At 35.2% G+C, this 19,838-nt stretch overlaps 1 protein-coding gene across 1 annotated transcript in view; it reads left to right on the top strand.

The window, feature by feature from the left end:
• LOC107662975 (semaphorin-6B-like) overlaps positions 1–19,838 on the top strand; it is a 119,872-nt gene that overhangs the window by 75,195 nt on the left and 24,839 nt on the right. Inside the window, exons 6-10 of the mRNA XM_016453110.1 lie at positions 10,197–10,295; positions 11,850–11,940; positions 12,245–12,364; positions 14,313–14,401; positions 15,660–15,877. Of these exons, the coding sequence (XP_016308596.1) occupies positions 10,197–10,295; positions 11,850–11,940; positions 12,245–12,364; positions 14,313–14,401; positions 15,660–15,877 (617 nt within the window). The remainder of the gene's footprint in view (positions 1–10,196; positions 10,296–11,849; positions 11,941–12,244; positions 12,365–14,312; positions 14,402–15,659; positions 15,878–19,838) is intronic.

Below are 19,838 nucleotides of genomic sequence, written 5' to 3'. Positions count from 1 at the left end.
GTTGTTAAAATCTAAAGTTGCAACTGTGTTATTTAATGAGCTAACATGAACTAAGACTTGGATTTTTTAAACAAAGATTAATAACTTCTGTAGCAAATGTAGCTATTGCTCATTGTGAATGTTAATGCATTAACTAAGGTTAACTAATGAGGTCTTATTGTAAAGTGATACCTATTGGTCTTTATAGTTCTTTTGCACTTTAATCTGTGTAAAACTTTTAACTTTATACATTTTTCTGTATTGCTTTATTGCATTTAAATGTTCAGTTATTTTTGTTATAAGAAAAAAGTTATTAACCCTGTTATACTGTATTATGACAGCACTTTTTTAAAACTAAATTTCAATATCGTGATAATACCGTATACCGTGATAAAAGCATTAGCAATGAATCGCAACATGAAAATTTGATACCGGCATATCCCTAGTCAAGAAACGAGAAGGTTTAAGGGATCCCTGCATTTTTTTTTGGTCCAAATAAGAGCTTCATGATTTTTACATTCCACAAATTAAGTCCGCAATAATTATTACAATTGTAATTTTACATTCTAAAATAATGATAACGATAATGATATACTTTTTTTGTTTTTACAGTGAAATATTAAAATAGTAATATTAGTAATAATAATAATATTATTAATAATAATAAATATTATATATTATACATATTCTATCTATCTATCCATCCGTCCATCTATCTATCTATCTATAATTTTATAGTCATATTGATGCAGTATAATCACAACATTTTGGCCTAATTGCACAGCTCCACAAACAAGCACAGCAAGTTTTTTTTTTTTTGTTAAATAACATTTTAATTATTGCAATTATATGTTTTTCTGATTAGTGATTAGTATTTTTTTTCTTTTTTTTATATATATATTTTTTAGATATTTTTGTATTTTTATTAGCATATTATTTTTTAAATAGCATAATGACATCATGTGTGTTTTTTTTTTCCTTTTAATTTAAATCACTGCTGTAGCCATACAGTTTCTGACATCTTTGGATTTTGCAGCGGCTCTTGCACTGCTTTTTGAGTGTCCTGCCACGAGTGTTGTATTTTTAAGACTGCATGAAGTGAAAAATTCTTCAACCTTTGAAAGCACATCTGCGAATCCCTCGAGCTCCAACTAGTTGATTTTGAAAATTTGTAATTTTTTCACATCCCTTGATCTGTTCTGCCCAAATAATTCTCTGGAACACTTTGTTCAATATTCTCTTTAACTTGACAAGATTCGAGAGTTTGTGAAGGCCTGTTTTGCAAGCTGCAGTCGGTTCTCACGTCTGAACCGCAGACTCGATTGTGTCTCTCTTTGATGTTTTTGTGTTCTTTTGTGTTGATGTTTTCTGTTCTTATTCTTCAATGCAGAGGCTAATTACCTTCTTCCTTCTGCCCACCTTCATAATGTAAGAGTCGTGCATTCCCACTCTTTCGCAAACCAGGCCGTTTTAATAGATGTGTATGACTGCAGGGGAGAGAACTTCAAGGGACTGAGTGTCAAACCTGGACAAGGATTATTGTTTGGAAGAGGGAGCTTACAAATTAGACCTGTCTGCCACCCACCCACATGTTCGCACAAATCTGAGACATCAAACACACCTGCGAATCTCTGCCTCCGGCAAGTTCTGCAACAGCCTCTCATACTCTCTCCTTCTTGCTTTCTCTTTCTTGGTCTTTCCGTGCTGTTTTTGTTCGTGATCGCTAATTACCTCATAAACTATAAACTGGTTTTCCACAGCAATCTCCTCTAATTGTGTGAGATAGACAGAATATTAGCGCAGACGGACCAGAAATAAGTCCGTTATGTAAATATTTTCAAAATATATACTGTATGTGTGTGTATTTATATATACATAATAAATATACACAGAACGCACACATATATTACGCAAACAAAACTTTTATTTTGGATGCGATTAATCGTGATTAATCGTTTGACAGCACTAATTTTAAACGGCAATTGCTGTTTAGCAATTAGTGATTTTCTCTTTTTTTTTAATTAGCATATTATATTTGAATTAGCATAATGACGTCATGCTTTTTTTTATGCTTTTTTATTTTTTTTAATTAGTCTTTAAATCACCACTGCTGCAGCCATACACTTTCAGACATCTTTGGACTTTGTGTCAGTTCTTGCGCTGTTTTTTTTGAGCGTCCTGCTACGAGTATTGCATTTTTAAGTCAGCATGAATGGAAAAATACTTTAACTTTTGAAAGCACATCTCGAGTCCCACGCATTCTGCAACTTAAGTAGTTGATTTTGTGCATTTTTTCACATTGACCCTTGATCTGCCCTGCCCAAATAATTCTCCTGAACTCTTTGTTTAATATTCTCTTTAACTTGAGAAGATTTCAGAGTTTGCAAAGGCCTGTTTTTGCAAGCCGCAGTCGGTTCTCACGTCTGAACCTCAGACTCGATTATGTCTCTCTTTGATGTTTTTGTGATAAATCTGTTCTTATTCTTCAGTTCAGAAGCTAATTACCTTCTGCCTTCTTCCCACCTTCATAATGTAAGAGTCGTGCTTTCCTGCTCTTTCGCAAACCAGGCAATTTTAATAGGTGTGTATGACTGCAGGGGAGAGAACTTCAAGGGACTGAGTGTCAAACCTGGACAAGGATTATTGTTTGGAAGAGGGAGCTTACAAATTAGACCTGTCTGCCACCCACCCACATGTTCGCACAAATCTGAGACATCAAACACACCTGCGAATCTCTGCCTCCGGCAAGTTCTGCAACAGCCTCTCATACTCTCTCCTTCTTGCTTTCTCTTTCTTGGTCTTTCCGTTCGTGATCGCTAATTACCTCATAAACTATAAACTGGTTTTCCACAGCAATCTCCTCTAATTGTGTGAGATAGACAGAATATTAGCACAGACGGACCAGAAATAAGTCCGTTTGAGACACATGTCCAATTATCCGTCCTTCTGTCAGAGATCTGACCGCACACCTCCACACACCACTTATATCAGACCTAAAACTGAGACTGCTGGTCCATGAGCCGTTTTTTGCACTTCATATGCTCTGGAACAAGATTAGATGGACTTTAGAAAGTGCTGTCAGATGAAATGTGTTCGATCTGATGAAGCATGTGTTCCTGCAGTAATCGTGGTCTTGCTGCTTGATTTAAGCTGACATGATTTCATAATGAAGGAGGAAATTCAATATCCTTATTCTGACTCCTCACACACATACACACACACACACACACACACACACACTTACTACAGTGCGGATCTGTAAAATAGCATTGTGCTCATGTGAAGAGAATTGTTTTTAAAACTAAGACAGTTAAGACCTGTTTTTGTGAATTGAAATAAATCTGAAATAAAAAAATTAATATCAAATGTATATGTTAAATATACACTCTAGAAAATGCTGGGTTAAAAAGGGACAAACCCAGCTATTGGGATGTTTTGAACCCAACCGCTGGGTCAAAACTAACAAATAGCTGGGTTTGTCCCTTTTTAACCCAGCGCTGGGTTATATTTAACCCAGCATTTTTTAGAGTGTATAAATTATACTTATATAAAACAAAAATGAGAAATGTTGCCTTGGCAATTAACTGAAAAGTAATGAACTTAAGTTGAAGTACTTAAAATGACAACTGAAATAAATACATTAAATATAATTAGAAATATTTAAAAAGAAGCTAATAAAACTTACCAAAACTTAATTAAAATGAAAACATAAATAAAGGAAAAACACTTAAACTTATACTTAAACAAAAATGACAATTAACTGAAAAATAACGTGTTGAAGTTGAAGTGCTAAAACATCAAATGAAAACTAAAATAAATAAATAAAATCTAAATAGAAATATTTTTAAAAGTAAAAACAGTGACAAAATTATATAACAGTAACAAAATTACTAAACTACTAAATTACTACTTCTAAGTAAAATTTAAATGGAAACTGAAATATTAGATGAAAAGTGAAACTAAGAAATGTTGTCTTGGCAGTTAAGAGAACTAGAATAAGATGAGGTGTTAAAATTACTAAAATGAAAACTGGAATAAGTAAATCTAAATTAAAATTAAAAAGTGAATAAAAATAGCAAAATCACAACGAATTACTAAAAGATGTTTTTACTGAACACTGAAACATAATGAAAAACCGTAGAACTATAAAAAAAATTAAAACTAAAAAGTAAACTGAAATAAATTAATTCAATCTAAATAGAAATAACAAATAATAAAAATCACAAAATTACTGAAACTAACTAAATAAACAACTTAAAACTGCAAAGTAATTGCACTGCACCTGGTATAAGCATTGGCGGTAGTGCATTAAATCACAATAACAGCTTCAGAGGTGGATAAATGGATCATTCATAATTAATATGAAGACGCAGGAGTTGAATTGCTGTCACTTGTGCTGCTTTGATTAGCTTTTATGAAGTGCAAGATAAACAGATTTCTACAGCAATAGCACAGTGACTAACTACAAGAAGATCACATCTGCCGCCTGTGATACTCCTATAGGGAGTATAGGAGCGTGTGTGTGTGTGTGGTGTAATAGAGACACTCACGTCCTCTCGAGTATCTGTTCTCTCTCTCGACGAGTTCCAATTGTCATTTTTATTGGCTTGAAGGGCACTGCAGGAAGAGAACTTCATTTGCGGGGTCGTTCTGAATGAAAATGAGCAACAGGATCCCTTCATGAACAATTGACTGAATATCTTTTTGCTCGACCCTGAAGAAAATTGTATTGCTCTGATATTGCTGTTTTATAGCTTAAGGCACTTGAGCAGGCTTGTCTCAGATGTTTCGTCTAAAATGTCTTAGCAGAAATAAAATATGCACAGTGAGATAATTGTTAGGAGCAATAAAACTGCAGGAAAAAGTATGTGAACCCTTTGGTTTTTTTGCATGCATTGAAATTTAATCTGAACTTCAGCTTGTAGTCGCAACAAACTGAATACGTTGTGTAAACATTCACATTTACTGTTTTTACACGCTTTAAATTGCACTTTTCGTTTCTAATATGATGTCATTTATGATTGCTCTCTTGTGCATATTCCTTTATGCATCTCAGAGAGACATAGAGGACTACGTGTTTAACTGTGACATATGAAATTATATATATATATATATATATATATATTTTTTTTTTATTTTTTTTTTTAAATGGAACAGAGTTTATTTAAGCTTGCATATTGCATGTGTTTTTTGTTGAATATCATATTTAATACATCAGGCTTTTATGGCTTATACTGTATAGTATGATATAATGAGAATATGGAGCTCCCCATACACAAATGTACATATATTAAATGTCCATATATGAAATTTAATTGTCATATAAAGTAAAAACATATATGAAACCTATTACAGATTGGAACGATTTCATATGTATTATCATGTATATCTAGCCATTACTAATATGTATGTGTTATACATTTTTGGATATATATGACATGTAGATGTATATCCGTCTTAAAAACCTGTCAATATGTCTTGATATTATATAAGTAAATATAAAATATAGACATTTGCTTCAGTCAAGTAAGTGTTCATTTTGAAATATTAAACGATATAAAAGGTATTACGTTTACTTCATAAAAATGAGTAAAGATTTCACAGCAAAAAAGCACATAAATCGTGAACTGAAGGTGGAAGTTTTTAAATGATATTAAAAGGCATTTTACTTGCTTAAAAGTCTAAACTATCAATCAGACAACAGAAGGAATGTAGTAGATGGTGTACAACAGGTTTTTCAGCAACAACAGTTTTGATCATGTCGATCATTTAGAGGCCTTAGAAATGTGAGAATCTTTAAAAGGTTAAGTACTGAATGTGCACTAATCTGACAGCGAGTGATTTTGGTGCAGAAAGAAGCAAAAAGCGAATGGAGTGGGAGGAACGGGAGCGAAAGGAGACTTGGAGAGAGAGAACAAGGAGTGGTGGAGAGTGAGGAAGGTGAGAAGAAAGACAGGAGAGGAAGGGAATAAGGGAGAAGTCAGACTTTGATCAGAGTAGAAAGGAGTTTGCCGTGGTACGGGATCGTATACTGCCTTGTCACACACTCTAATCTGAAGGATAAATCTTGACACTTTCTTGATGGTGTTTCACAGAGACCTGAACCACATGTGCTCTTCCCCAGAGCGAAACCTGCTTTTTACACCTCTGATGGGCGTACGGATTGACCCGCTCTCAAACCTGCATCTCTGATGAATTCAGTTTTACAGATTATGAAGCGGAACGTAAGATCTCCCCACCCCTGCAGAGAGTTTACAGCACACTGACACAGCTGGGCCGTTCTGCTCACGTTCAGCTGGATGTTTATGATGTACCAGCGAGTCCTTTGTTCAAAACAACATGACGTCAAAACTGAGCTCATTTTCTTTCTTAATAAATCTCTGAATTTAGTCTTCATTAGTACTTATTCTACTAAAGAAAAAATGTCCATCAAAAAAATCAATAATTTTCTCAGCTAAAACAGATTTTCTATCCTGATGATGTAAGCAAGGCCTCGTGGGCAGGGAAACAAAATATTAACGAACTATATTTTTTATATTGAGTGTTGCTTGTCTGTGCAAAACTTAAAGTTGATTTGAAGTGCTATGATGTTCTGGCTGGTTCCTAGGAATTTTCCGGTGGGTTGCTATGGTGTTTTGGATGGTTACTACAGCTTTGCTAGGTGGTTGCTAGGGCCAATGTTGCCAAGTCCGTTTTTTCAATTTGGCTTCTTTTATACTGTTGCCTCGGGTTGTTTTTTTAGTCAGCAAAACACCCCGTCCCCTGGAATACAATTTAGACATTCTAACATTCTAAGACTAAACTTTCCATAGACTGGAGCAGATTCTAGTCTTTGACAGTGAGAGAGAAACACAAACCAAAGTAGTCCACTACATAACTACTACACTTTACGATTAAAATGTATTTTAAAAATTGCACAATAAAAATCAGATGATATTATCTACTCGCGCTCCCACAGCCGTTCCCATCCCACCAAAGACAACACTGTGGATATCGGTGCTTTTATTTAAAGGGGTCGTATGATGCGATTTCAATTTTTCCTTTCTCTTTGGAGTGTTACAAGCTCTTGGTGCATAAAGAAGATCTGTAAAGTTGCAAAGACTAAAGTCTCAAATCCAAAGAGATATTCTTTATAAAAGTTAAGAGTCAACCACGCCTACCTAAAACGGCTCGTTCTAACACGCCCCCACATGTCTACGTCACGATGTGGGAAGATTTGCATAACGCCGCCCAAATGTTCACGCAAAGAAAGAAGGCGTAACTTTGATTCTCGCTGTAGTATTGTTGTTGCCGTGTGTTTCGTTGTGAAAGCGAAACTACTTTGTTTGGCCTTCCAAAAGAGGACGATATCCGCTTCGTCATGCCTGGAGCTGATCCGTGCTGGTCGCTGAGGAAATACATCAACTTCGTGCTGTGGATCGCCGGATCGGCTTTCACCGTGGACGAAGTGGAGTCCAGCCCGGGGTCGCCACATGTGGTTGCCGCAAGCCTGCCGGCCGCGCCGTTCTCAAGGCCGCCGGCTGCCGCTATCGCACTTGTCATTTCTCCGATCACAAATGCAGACATGGTTTTATGTGATGCAACGCAACGCGTAAAAAGACAGTATAAATCAAATACATAAAATAATGTTCTTTTTAGCAACATCATATGACCCCTTTAATTATTGAAACTTTGAAGGTTTGTTTTTCTTAGTTTGTGCTTAACATGATCTGTCCTATTATGTTGGTGTTGGTAATAATTGTCAAAACAATGTGGCTTAAATATTTTTTTTTCATTAAGTCCGATGTTTCTTTCTTTTTGGTGTTATTGCCTGAGTAAACACATCTCAGGTCTTCTCAGATTTGTGTAATCTGCTTAATTATATATATTTTTTTCCAATGCTATTTAATGGTGCTGTCAACACTGCACTCCCGATAGTTGAAGGAAGAGCTGCAGAGACAAGGCACTATAATTTCCTTGAATATCTATAATTAAACTGCTTATAAGTAATTTTTTTAGGTGTCATATTTGTGTTTTTTTAATTCGTTCTGAAGAATATTTTAGACTGCAGATTGAAATAAAAGAACTATAAGAATTTTGAAATAAGAGAAATCACTAACTATTCTTAATTTACTTCAGTTTTTTTTTACTGCAGAATAAAATGGATATCCTAAAACCTTGCAACTGATGAAATAAAAGAAACATCAAAAACAAGATGTGTAATCAAGAAATAATATTTGTCAAAATTAATGAATTATGTTTGACAGTGAATGTATCTTCATTGCATAGCCGCACATACAATCGCTGGCATCAGTCGCAAATATTAAACATTTAGAAAAATATTTGTGGAAATGACTGGCAATGACTGGTTCTTGAATTCTGAGATTATAATCTTTAAATACCACACACTATACAATTTCATCTACAGACTGCAAACATCAACTGAGCCCAACTAAAAGAGACCTGGTCTGCCTAGGAACGATCAGTCGTCAAATTATATTCATAATCGGCCTGACAGATTTTTTTTTCTTTTTTATCATTCACCAGATAAAAACTGCAAGTCTGCAGAATTAGAAAAGTAGTAGTAAATCTCTCCTCATCAAAGAATGAGTAATAGTTTCTAGTTGTCCTCTGTAAAACAGCAATAGCTGCCTTAGCAAGCATCATTAATATCATTGCCTTACATTATCCAATCAAGAACATAAAATCAAGTCATAATATCCGGCCAGACAGTACATTATTCAGAGCTAAATATTCAGTTGCACTTGAAAATGTTGCATGAGAGAAGTTACATTTATTGTGAATGCTGTTTAATGATGTTCTCAACACACTTTTCTGCCTGGGTTCAGTTTTAGGGTGAAGATCAGCTGTATTGTCTTCTAATTGGTGGGTAATTATGGGCAAACTATTGTTTAATTTTGCCGCCGTTATTTGCATTGTATCCTGATGATCACCAAGAAAAACACACAGAGGGAAGAAACCGGCAGTGTTGATGTGGTAATGTTAGAGCATACCTCAACCCATCCTTCACAGCATCCAGGTGGAAATACTCACGATAATAAGAGGTGAAAGGTTGCGTCATTTTATATGCTCACACACACACACACACACTCTCTCTTCAGCTTATCAAAAATGAAAAGATCCCTGTCCTTTCTCTTATTCAAACACATGCACACACACGCTGTAAATTGATCTACCACTAGGGAGTGTGTGTTTAATGCTGTGAGCAGCTGGAAATGCATTTGTAACAACATCTCTTGTGCAAACACACGCACACAGTGAACGGTGGACTTGCATCTGTAACAACACATAGACCCTCAGTAGTCCTGCTAATCACCTCAAAGAGCCTGACCTCAGTGTTGGCCCCCTCGGGTTTTGGCTCCACCAGGAGGCCCAGTCAAACTCAATGGGCAAAGCAGTGAATGGGCCCTACGGTGGAGCTGCATGATGGGGCCCACATGCAGAGGTTTCAGCAAAATACACAAAACCACTTCAAAACGTTCCATTGATGTCCGTCAGGGAACAAAGGCATTCCTGATGCATGAGTCTTCGCAGCTGGCTATCCAGTAGCTTTCAGGACTGCTTTTATAGCTGGACCCACATCGTGATGCATTCAGCTTCTTCCTGTTTCTGTGCTACACAAAGACAAGTAGCAATACTGTGCAAATCTAGTCCAAATACAATGTAAAAACCTGGAGAAAATGTGTTTTTGGGTGATGCCCACAGTGTGGGCTCTATGGCAGAGCTGCAAGCTGGGACCTACTTATCTGGTGTCTGTCTTCCAAAACAAACACAGCTCTCAAAATAATGATGTCTGGGGGAAAATTACTTGTGAAGCTGTGTCAAAATTTTCAGCATTGTTCTTTTGTCCATCTTACCTTACCCTTTCATGTCTGACCCAACACACACACACACACGCACACACACTGTTTTGTTCATCTCTGTCTTCTTCACTCAAATTTGAATTAGGATTCAAATGACTTTGTTAAATGACATGAAAGTCAAATGCTGCCAAGTCATTGTGATTCAAAGATGATCAGTCTGGCAAAACAAATACACTCAGACTGATATCATCACCGATGTTTCCACATAATAATTAATAAGAATAGCCATTTCTATAGTGTTTATGCCAATTGAGATAACATAATTATACAAACTCTCACTCTCTCTTTCAGTTTGAATCCTAAAATGTTTTGTTTTTTTGACAATCCTTGTCTTTTTCTCTCGGTTTCCTTCAGGAGGAGTGTCGTAATTATATTAAGGTGTTGTTGAGCCATGATGGAGGGCTGTTTGTGTGCGGGACAAATGCTTTTAACCCGCTGTGTGCCAATTACACGGTGAGTGTTCCTCAATGCCTGCAGACTTCACCGTCTCCCCTGTGTTTACCCTCAGCAAACATGTAGAGCGTGTAAAGCGCAATTCTACACAAACAACACAAGATACAATTCTGTTCATCCTACTACATGTAGAAGAAATTCAACAGCGTTTATATTGTTTTAAATGTTTTTTTGTAGCAAAAGAAACATTTAGATTAATAATGCTGTTTATTGTTGTTTTTGATTAAGCTACATATTCTGTGCTGTTTGCAACATGTCACCCACCTCACAGTTTTACTACTAAAATAAATGTTCTTTTACAGTCCAGTCATTAAGAAATGCTTTGTAAGTCAGATCCACTGAATCATCAGAAAGAATGTTTACAATGGATTAACAGTAATGAAAGTGGATCAGTATTGATGGAAGGGCAATTGACGATTGATGATTAAAATGATTAAAACTCAATAAATGGATACACATAATTACATTGGAGAACCTGAAGAGATGATGCTCATTTGAATTGAATCGAAAGCGTGAATGCATATGTACATAAATTGTTTTGTGGGTGAATCTTTTAGGAACACGTCTGAATTATATATCAGCCCCAAATCAAAGGGAAAAATAAGAAATAATTTTGCATTAAGAAAATGAAGCATTCATATGGAAGCCTATTTCCACCATGGAATAAAACAAAAAAATTAAAAAAGACAGTTGAGACTTTTTATCTCACAATTCGTACTTCGTTTCTCGCAATTCTGAGAAAAATCTGTCTGAATTGCTAGATATACAGTACTGTAAACACAGAATTGCAAGATATAAACTAGTAATTCTGAGAAAAAAATAGACTTGATATAAACTCAGATTTCTGACAATCTGAATTTCTAACAACAGATTTCTTTTTCTCGCAATTCCAAGTTTACATCTCACAATTCTGACTTTTTTCCTCTGAATTCCAAGTTTACATCTCACAATTCTATATATTTTTTTCATTTAATATATTTATATATTGCAGTTCTGACTTACCTTTTTTAAAAAAAATTTATTCCATGGCAGAAATGGGCTTCCATACACTAATGGCTTTTTTTTTTTAATGATCACTTGGTCATATGGTATTTAATGATTCATCTTCTTGATGCAAAATATATTTTTTACAAATTATTTTGAATTTGGGGTGAAATTTCACATGGATGCTTCATGAGAGTCACCCTTTTTGATTTGAGCAGATTTTCTGGCCACATCTCACATTTTGTTGTAAAATCTTCAAATCTTTGTTTTTACAGTATATTTCAACATCAAAGCTGATTTATTGCTTCATATAAAATTGAAAAAAAAAAAAAACTTTCTGGAGACAGGTAGGTTTGTTTTATTTGTAAGATAAATCGACACGCGCTATAGTTGTGTTTGAAGGCACTGTCTCACGCTCACTAACACTCTCGACTGTTGCTGGAAGCGTGTAGAAATGATAGCAGCACTTGTGAATGTGTTTGGAGATATGTGTGGTTTATAACAGCTATCATCCTCTCAGAAAGTGTCATATCCCGTCCTCACAAACAGTTTGTGTGTGTGTTTGTTCAGAGAGACACTCTGGAATTGGTCGGCGAGCCCATCAGTGGAATGGCCCGATGTCCTTACGATCCCAAACACGCTAACGTGGCTCTGTTTGCAGGTAACCCACATGCTTTCCTGGCTAAGTAATGACTCTACCTCACATTATTCACAGAATGTACTGATTTGTTTAGCACTCTTTTTAATCTGTGATAATAAGAGCCGTACACCCAGTGGATACACACAGCATAATAATATTTAATATCGCCTCGTTTTATTTGCCTCCATTAATGTGTTTACCACCTTCTTAACATCATTAAGCTCAAGGACTTTCCGTTCGAACACTTTGCCACATATATCATCATGGCACAGTGTCGATGCTCACTTCTGGTTATTGACCGCTGACCTCTGCCCTTTGACCTCAGAGGGCAGCTTGTTCACGGGAACAGTGACTGACTTCCTGGCCATCGACGCTGTCATTTACCGCAGTTTGGGAGAGAGTCCGGCTCTGCGAACGATCAAGCATGATTCCAAATGGTTCAGAGGTACTGTTTCAACAGTTTCAACAGTTACTGTTTGGCAATATCAATACATTTTTTTTATTTGTCATCAGTTTTGTTTTTGATTTTATGAATGTTCTTGGGCATTGCCACAGTATTTTGTCTTTTTTAAAGAATGGAAAATGATTTAAACATTCCTAATGCACTTCCCCCCCAATGTACAGTATACTACCAGTCAAAAGTTTTGGGGTTAGTAATAAAAAAATAATAATACTTTCATTTAGCAAGAATTGATCAAAAGTGACAGTTGACATGTTATAATGTTTATAATGTCACGAAAATCTTTTTAAATAAATGCTGTTCTTTTGGACTTTCTGTTCATCAGAGAATCCTGAAAAAATATTCCACAAAAATATCAAGCAGTACAACGGTTTTCAATCTTGGTAATAATAAGAAATGTTTCTTGAGCAGCAAATCAGCATATTAGAATTATTTCTGAAGGATCACGTGACACTGAAGCCTGGAGTAATGATGTTGAAAATTCAGCTTTACATCACAGGAATAAATTACACTTTAAAATATATGCAGACAGAAAACAGCTATTTAAAACTGTAGCAATATTTCACAATATTACTGTTTCATTGTATTAAAAATAAACAAATAAAAAGCTTTCATGAGCATGTTTCAAAAACATTATCACCTCATTTGACAACTCCACAAAGCACTATAACCGCGTCGATATGAACACTCGTTTAAGTGGCATACACACTGGGAAATTTGACTGCATATCACATTTTTGAAATTATCGATAGTAGCTGATCAATCTCGGGGATTGGGCTGGGTCCGCTAGGCTTACTTGTCTCCGTGCTCGTGCTGTGTCTGGTTCACTTACGTCGGTGCTCGTGCTGGTGTGGTTGCCGATTTTCGAAAGTTTTTGCAGGGAAGGGCATTTAAAAAAATCTGAAATTTGCTTTTGCGCCATTATCTCCTTGTATTAAAGTTAACCTTGTTCTCATTCTGTATAGTTTATGTCTGATACCACGCGCCAGCGTCACGTGTTCATGAGGATTAGGCTAATCATCCCATATAGAAAACATCACAAGTAAAATTAATCATGTTTATAAAGATAAACATGGGTTTATTATAGCCCACTTACAATTTACATTTCAGAGATCATTACAAATACATTATTAAATGCTAAAGCTGAATAAATTTAAATGAACAAACTTGGCGTTGCATTTGCAACCATGTGAAAACAGGGGGTGCTGCAGCCCCCTCAGCACCCCTACTTCCCGCGTCCCTGTGTCAGCCTGAAGCGGGGTTTGTTTTGTGGATTTTAAAATAGTTTCAGGAAGCAGTTCACAGCACTGAATTCGGAGTGTGATTTCACACCAGACATACCGAGAGCACTAACAAAACCATTTGGGATTTAAAAAAAAATTGTTTTTTTTTTAAATTGAGTTGTTTTTCACAAATATGCGAGACCTTGTAACCACGGGAAAACTGCACGGAGCTCTTGGAGCCTCATTCAGACGAGAAAAGCTGAATGTGTGTATAATTTAGAGCTCTCTGTTTGAACTTTGAATGCTGGAGAGCTATGAGTTGAATATCTCTATAAAGGAATCACTGAGGGAGTGAGACTGACATCCCGTTTTGAGCTACAAAGACCTGTGACTGCTTTATAAAACACATACTGCTCAAGAGAGAGAGAGAGAGAGAGGAGAGGCCAAGACCTCTGAATGTCCTCACTTCACTCTCTCAGCTTTATTTAAGAGAACATGCATGTTTTATGAGGACTATCTCTGCCTCATTTAGTTCTCTCGCTGTATATCTCTTTCTCTCCCCGCCTCCCTCTGGGACTGTGCATATGTTGTTTGTTCAGATGAAATGTCTTTATAATGACTGATGAGTGTTTACTTATTTGAGCTGCAATTTCTCCATAGGACGCCCTCAGACTGTATAATTAAAGCCTGTGTTTGTGTGTGTCTTACAGAGCCTTATTTTGTGAGCGCCGTGGAATGGGGGCCTCATATCTACTTCTTCTTCAGGGAGATGGCCATGGAGTTCAACTACCTGGAGAAGGTAAGAAAGAAATGTGCAGGCAGACATTTACACTGTTGTTCAAACGTTTGGGGTTGGTAAAATTTGTTGCTTTTGAAAGAAGGCTCTTATGCTTAGAATGGCTGCATTGATTTATTTGATTAAAATACAGTAAAAAGTGTAATATTGTGAAATATGATTACAATTTAAAATAACAGTTTTCTATTTGAATATATTTTAAAATGTATATTTAAAAAAGCTGAATTTTTAACATCATTACTCCAGTCTTCAGTGTCACATGATCCTTCAGAAATCATTCAAGATTTTTTGATGAATAGAAAGTTTTATCGCATACTTGCTGAATAAAAGTATTAATTTCTTTACAAAAAAATGACTGGCCCCAACAATCTATTCTTTCCATTTATTGAAAGTAAACTGCTTAATTAATAATTCTAAATTAATCAAGGTTGTAATGTCATACTCAAAACTTGCACATTAATAAATGACTGGCTATCCATGACAATTCAGTATTGAGGAACTTGATAGTGCACCGCCCGATGCTCAGAGGTCAGCCAATCATAATAGAGGTCATTTACATATTAAAGGTACAGTACTGTAAAGGTATGGTAGCAAACATTTTTAATTTAAAGGAAAATTTCACCCAAAAATGAAAATTTGCTGACAATGTATTCACCCTCAGGCCATTCAAGATGTAGGTGAGTTTGTTTCTTCATGGGAACAGATTTGTAATGTAATGTAGCATCACTTGCACACCTGTAGATCCTCTGCAGTGAATGGGTGCCGTCAGAATGAGAGTCCAAACAGCTGATAAAAACATCACAATAATCCACAAGTAATCCACACCACTCCAGTCCATCAGTTAACATCTTATCAAGTGAAAAGCTGCATGTTTGTAAGAAACAAATCCATTATTAATACGTTTTTCTTCAAACTGGCTAAAATACCAGTCCTCTCTATCCATAATGTTTTTCTCTCCAGTTCCTTTAGAAGTGGGAAAATGGTCGGATAAAACTAAATTATGACTGCTTTTGGCACAAGAAGACTTGACCAACTTTATAATCGGACTGTAAAAAAATAAAATAAAATGCAGTAGAGCAGAGCATGGTTCCTTTAAGTTTTTACACTATCGTCAAACGACTGAATTCTCACGATTGATGTGCGAGGTTGAAAAGCAGTTCTCCGGTGAATAGTTACTTTGATTGTAGAACTGAATAGAGGCTGTGTGGTATAAAAACTGAACCGTTTTCTTTTTGAATATGTGTGTGTGTGTGTGCATTAGGTGATGGTGTCCCGCGTGGCACGTGTGTGTAAAGGTGATTTGGGCGGCTCTCAGCGTGTGTTGGAGCGCCAGTGGACGTCGTTTCTGAAAGCACGTCTGAACTGCTCGATCCCGGGAGACTCACACTTCTACTTCAACCTGCTGCAGTCCACCAGCCCCATCATACGCATGCAGGGCAGGGACGTCATCCTGGGGGTCTTCTCAACACCCTCCAACAGGTACACACACTCATACAGGATGAATCTTAAAGAGGACGGTGTGATCATTTGCATTATAGTGGAACAATCTGTGTGTGATGATGAATGCAGATGAGACAGTAATGTGATTCAACAGCCCTGATGCAAATAAGGACAAAAACCTCTGAGAAGGTTATTTCCTCAAATCATATTGGCACCATTTATTGTCCTATCAGTTTCCATTCCAAGATCTGTCCAGTTACTATTATGTGTAAGACACTGTAAAGGTGAATTTCTCAAGAACTTAACCTGGTTCACATTTTATTTTATTTTATTTTATTTTATTTTATTTTATTTTATTTTATTTTATTTTATTTTATTTTATTTTATTTTATTGTATTTTATAAATGTATTTGTTTTATGACAATAATGACATAATTATAATAATTATATATTTAATTTTGCTTATTTTCATGTCAGTAATATCCTGTAGCAGAAAAAAGTTTGTTTGTTTGTTTATTGCTGTATGATATTATGACAATTAAGCATATTTTCCCCACCAAATTCTTATAATTATAATGAATAAAATCTAATTATAATTACAGTAATTAAAATAACAACAAATAATGATATGATAGCCTATATTTTTTTATATTTATTTTAATTACAATATTACATTTATTTGTATTTATTTTCAGTACAATAATTATATAATTGTAATATATCAAATTTATGTATTTATTTATTTATGATATTATTTTCTTAGTTTCATGACAATTTAGCATATTTTCCCCACCAGATTCTCATAATTATAATGAAAAAAAAATCTAGTTAATCTATTAATAATCTAAAAATAATGCAAAATTGTTTATTTTATTCTTTTATTTTTTTGCTGTATGGCATTATTTTAATGAAAATTAAGTACATTTTTCCCATCAAATTTTCATAATTATATTGAAAAAATCTAATTCTAAGTATAGTAAATGATTATATACAATGATATATATTGATGCTTTTAAAGTATGTACTGGTTATAATTCATATAGTAGTATTTTTTTTTTTGCACTACAGTATTGTTAAAGTTTTGTGAATCTAAAGAGAATCACCATTTACAACAATGAGAATTTCACAAAAATGAGTAAAACATCCGCGCACGGTTATGAAAATGAGGTGATGAGGGAGAAAGATCTTAATTGTCATTAAAATAATGTCCTAAAATAGACTTGCTTTTCTTTAAGTAAAATATAATTTCCTTTGGGGTGAAATATGATCTGGGCATGTTTTTGTGACATTCACCCTGTAAATGTGTAAAGATTGCGAGACGTAACTAAATTGAAGGGAAATGGAAAATGGTTCTGTACACACACATACGAACGTTCCTCTGTGATTTAGCTTCTTATTAGTCTGTTTTGAACCCGAGCAGCACGAATGAATCCAATTTCAAGGCAATTTGGATTTTGTTCTTTTGATATTCTGCCTAAAGGGCTGTTTTTCTCTAGTAGAATGACAAAGTGAAGAGTCGTGAGAGTTTGATTGTCTCAGGAGAAAAAAAACCTCTGCTATCAGAGATGTTAAGAAACGGCATAGTATTGTTAAAGTTTTGTGAATCTAAAGAGAATCACCATTTACAACAATGAGAATTTCACAAAAATGAGTAAAACATCCGCGCACGGTTATGAAAATGAGGTGATGAGGGAGAAAGATCTTAATTGTCATTAAAATAATGTCCTAAAATAGACTTGCTTTTCTTTAAGTAAAATATAATTTCCTTTGGGGTGAAATATGATCTGGGCATGTTTTTGTGACATTCACCCTGTAAATGTGTAAAGATTGCGAGACGTAACTAAATTGAAGGGAAATGGAAAATGGTTCTGTACACACACATACGAACGTTCCTCTGTGATTTAGCTTCTTATTAGTCTGTTTTGAACCCGAGCAGCACGAATGAATCCAATTTCAAGGCAATTTGGATTTTGTTCTTTTGATATTCTGCCTAAAGGGCTGTTTTTCTCTAGTAGAATGACAAAGTGAAGAGTCGTGAGAGTTTGATTGTCTCAGGAGAAAAAAAAAACTGCTATCAGAGATGTTAAGAAACGGCATAAACACATTTTAACAATGGGCAAAACACTGATCTGCTTTCCACAGGATTGTAAATGGCCATTAAATTAATTAAAAGTGACAGAAAAAGACATTTAAAATGTTACAAAATATTTCTATTCGAAATAAATGCTGTTCTTTTGAACTTTCTATTCACAGCTTCAACTTTTTATTCATAAAAATGAAAATTAAATCAATTCCCACAAAATTGTTAAGCAGCACAACATTGACAATAATAAGAAGAGCAAATCAACATATTAGAATGATTTCTGAAGGATCATGTGACACTGAAGACTGGAGTAATGATGCTGAAAATTCAGCTTTGCATCACAGGAATAAATTACATTTTAAAATATATTCAAATAGAAATGGGGTCATTTAAATTGTAATAATATTTCACAATATTACAGTTTTTACCGTATTTTTTATCAGCAGCCTTGGTGAGCATAAAAGACTTCTTTCAAAAACATTATAAAACAGTTGTATGTATTAATATGGCATTCAGACAGTGACATAGTAATTATGGGATGCAACATTAGTCCTAACTCATTTGCTGATGTTTATGATAATTATTTTACAATGATTATCTCACAAAGTACCATGGTGTTATCATCACTAAAGTACCGCCACAGGCTGATTTTCACGGGAAGGTAAGAGATGAAACGCTCTCACTAGAGGTTTATACACTGACATTTTATATCTCTGTGGAAACTGAAACCCCTCAGAGGAAATAGTGGCATAACATTTCAAAATAGGTGCCAAAGATTCCATGATTGACACATACAGTAAATGTAAAATGTTTCCTTGTCGTATCACAGAGTGGTTTTACAGTGGCACAGCATACCTGGGAGTACCTCGAAAGAAAAGTTCACTGGAACAAGCTAAAAAACGAAAGATTTGATGTTGAATTCCACATTGAATTTGCGTTTTGGCGCAGCATGACTCCAGCTTTTTTGTCAGAAGCTTGAAATAACTCCCAATAGAGAATAGACATTTACATACTGTAGACCTAAAATAAAAGGGGTACGGAGACAAAGCAAGCAAGAGGGATGGCAGAAGATTCTGTAGAACAACCAGCCGATAATCTGAGCTCATGGGCTTATTATCAAAGAGAATGAATCGTTCTGTTCTGTGCCGAGTTAAATGGATAAACAGTCAAGTACATCATAAAACCAGCCCAAATGTTGTTCTATCAGCTCTTTGTGTGGGTCCCGAGAGCTCGTAACACACTGTAAGAGCTCTCACTAGTCTTCCAGGCTCCGCGGGTAAGCACGCGACGAGTGTGTGTTCAGTATGATATACTGCAGTCCATCAGGCAGATGATGAGGGCCGTTTTCACTAAATTACCTCTCATTGTGTTCGTATGATTAGAATAAAAATGAGCTTCGTCATCAGCTTCCAGGGGGATATTTTTGGTGTTGTATCTGCTCTGCTAGATGTGGTCATTTTTTTCACTAGGAAAGACAGCCGTTGAGAAAGGAAGGGGAACAAGATGAATGAGCAGTTGTCATGAAATGGACCGTTTTTACACTTCTGTGCTCACATTTTCTGAAATATGCATTTATTTATGGGCATATTGTGACCGCTTTTGGTCCAGGTTTTGTTCTCTCCATGTGAATGAAGAATAACCCAATATGCCACGAGTAGCTGTCAATAACAGTGATTTCACCTCAGGTAAACTCTCTTAACCATATTACAAATCACTGTAACACACAGCCTTGATTGGCTTACTACCTTTTTAATAATAATAATAATAAATATAAAACAATCTGATTATTATTGTTAGTCACTCAATTCTATATTAATATTTTGTTGCTGTTTTATTATTATTATTATTATTATTATTAAATAACAATATATAAGCCATATATTAATATAAAAACATGCATAGGGTAATAAATTATAT

The sequence above is a fragment of the Sinocyclocheilus anshuiensis genome, unplaced genomic scaffold (genome assembly GCF_001515605.1).
Source record: "Sinocyclocheilus anshuiensis isolate Anshui unplaced genomic scaffold, SAMN03320099.WGS_v1.1 scaffold1659, whole genome shotgun sequence".
NCBI lineage: Eukaryota > Metazoa > Chordata > Actinopteri > Cypriniformes > Cyprinidae > Sinocyclocheilus > Sinocyclocheilus anshuiensis.
The sequence above is the reverse complement of the archived record's forward strand: the minus strand, read 5'-3'. Positions and strand labels throughout refer to the sequence as shown.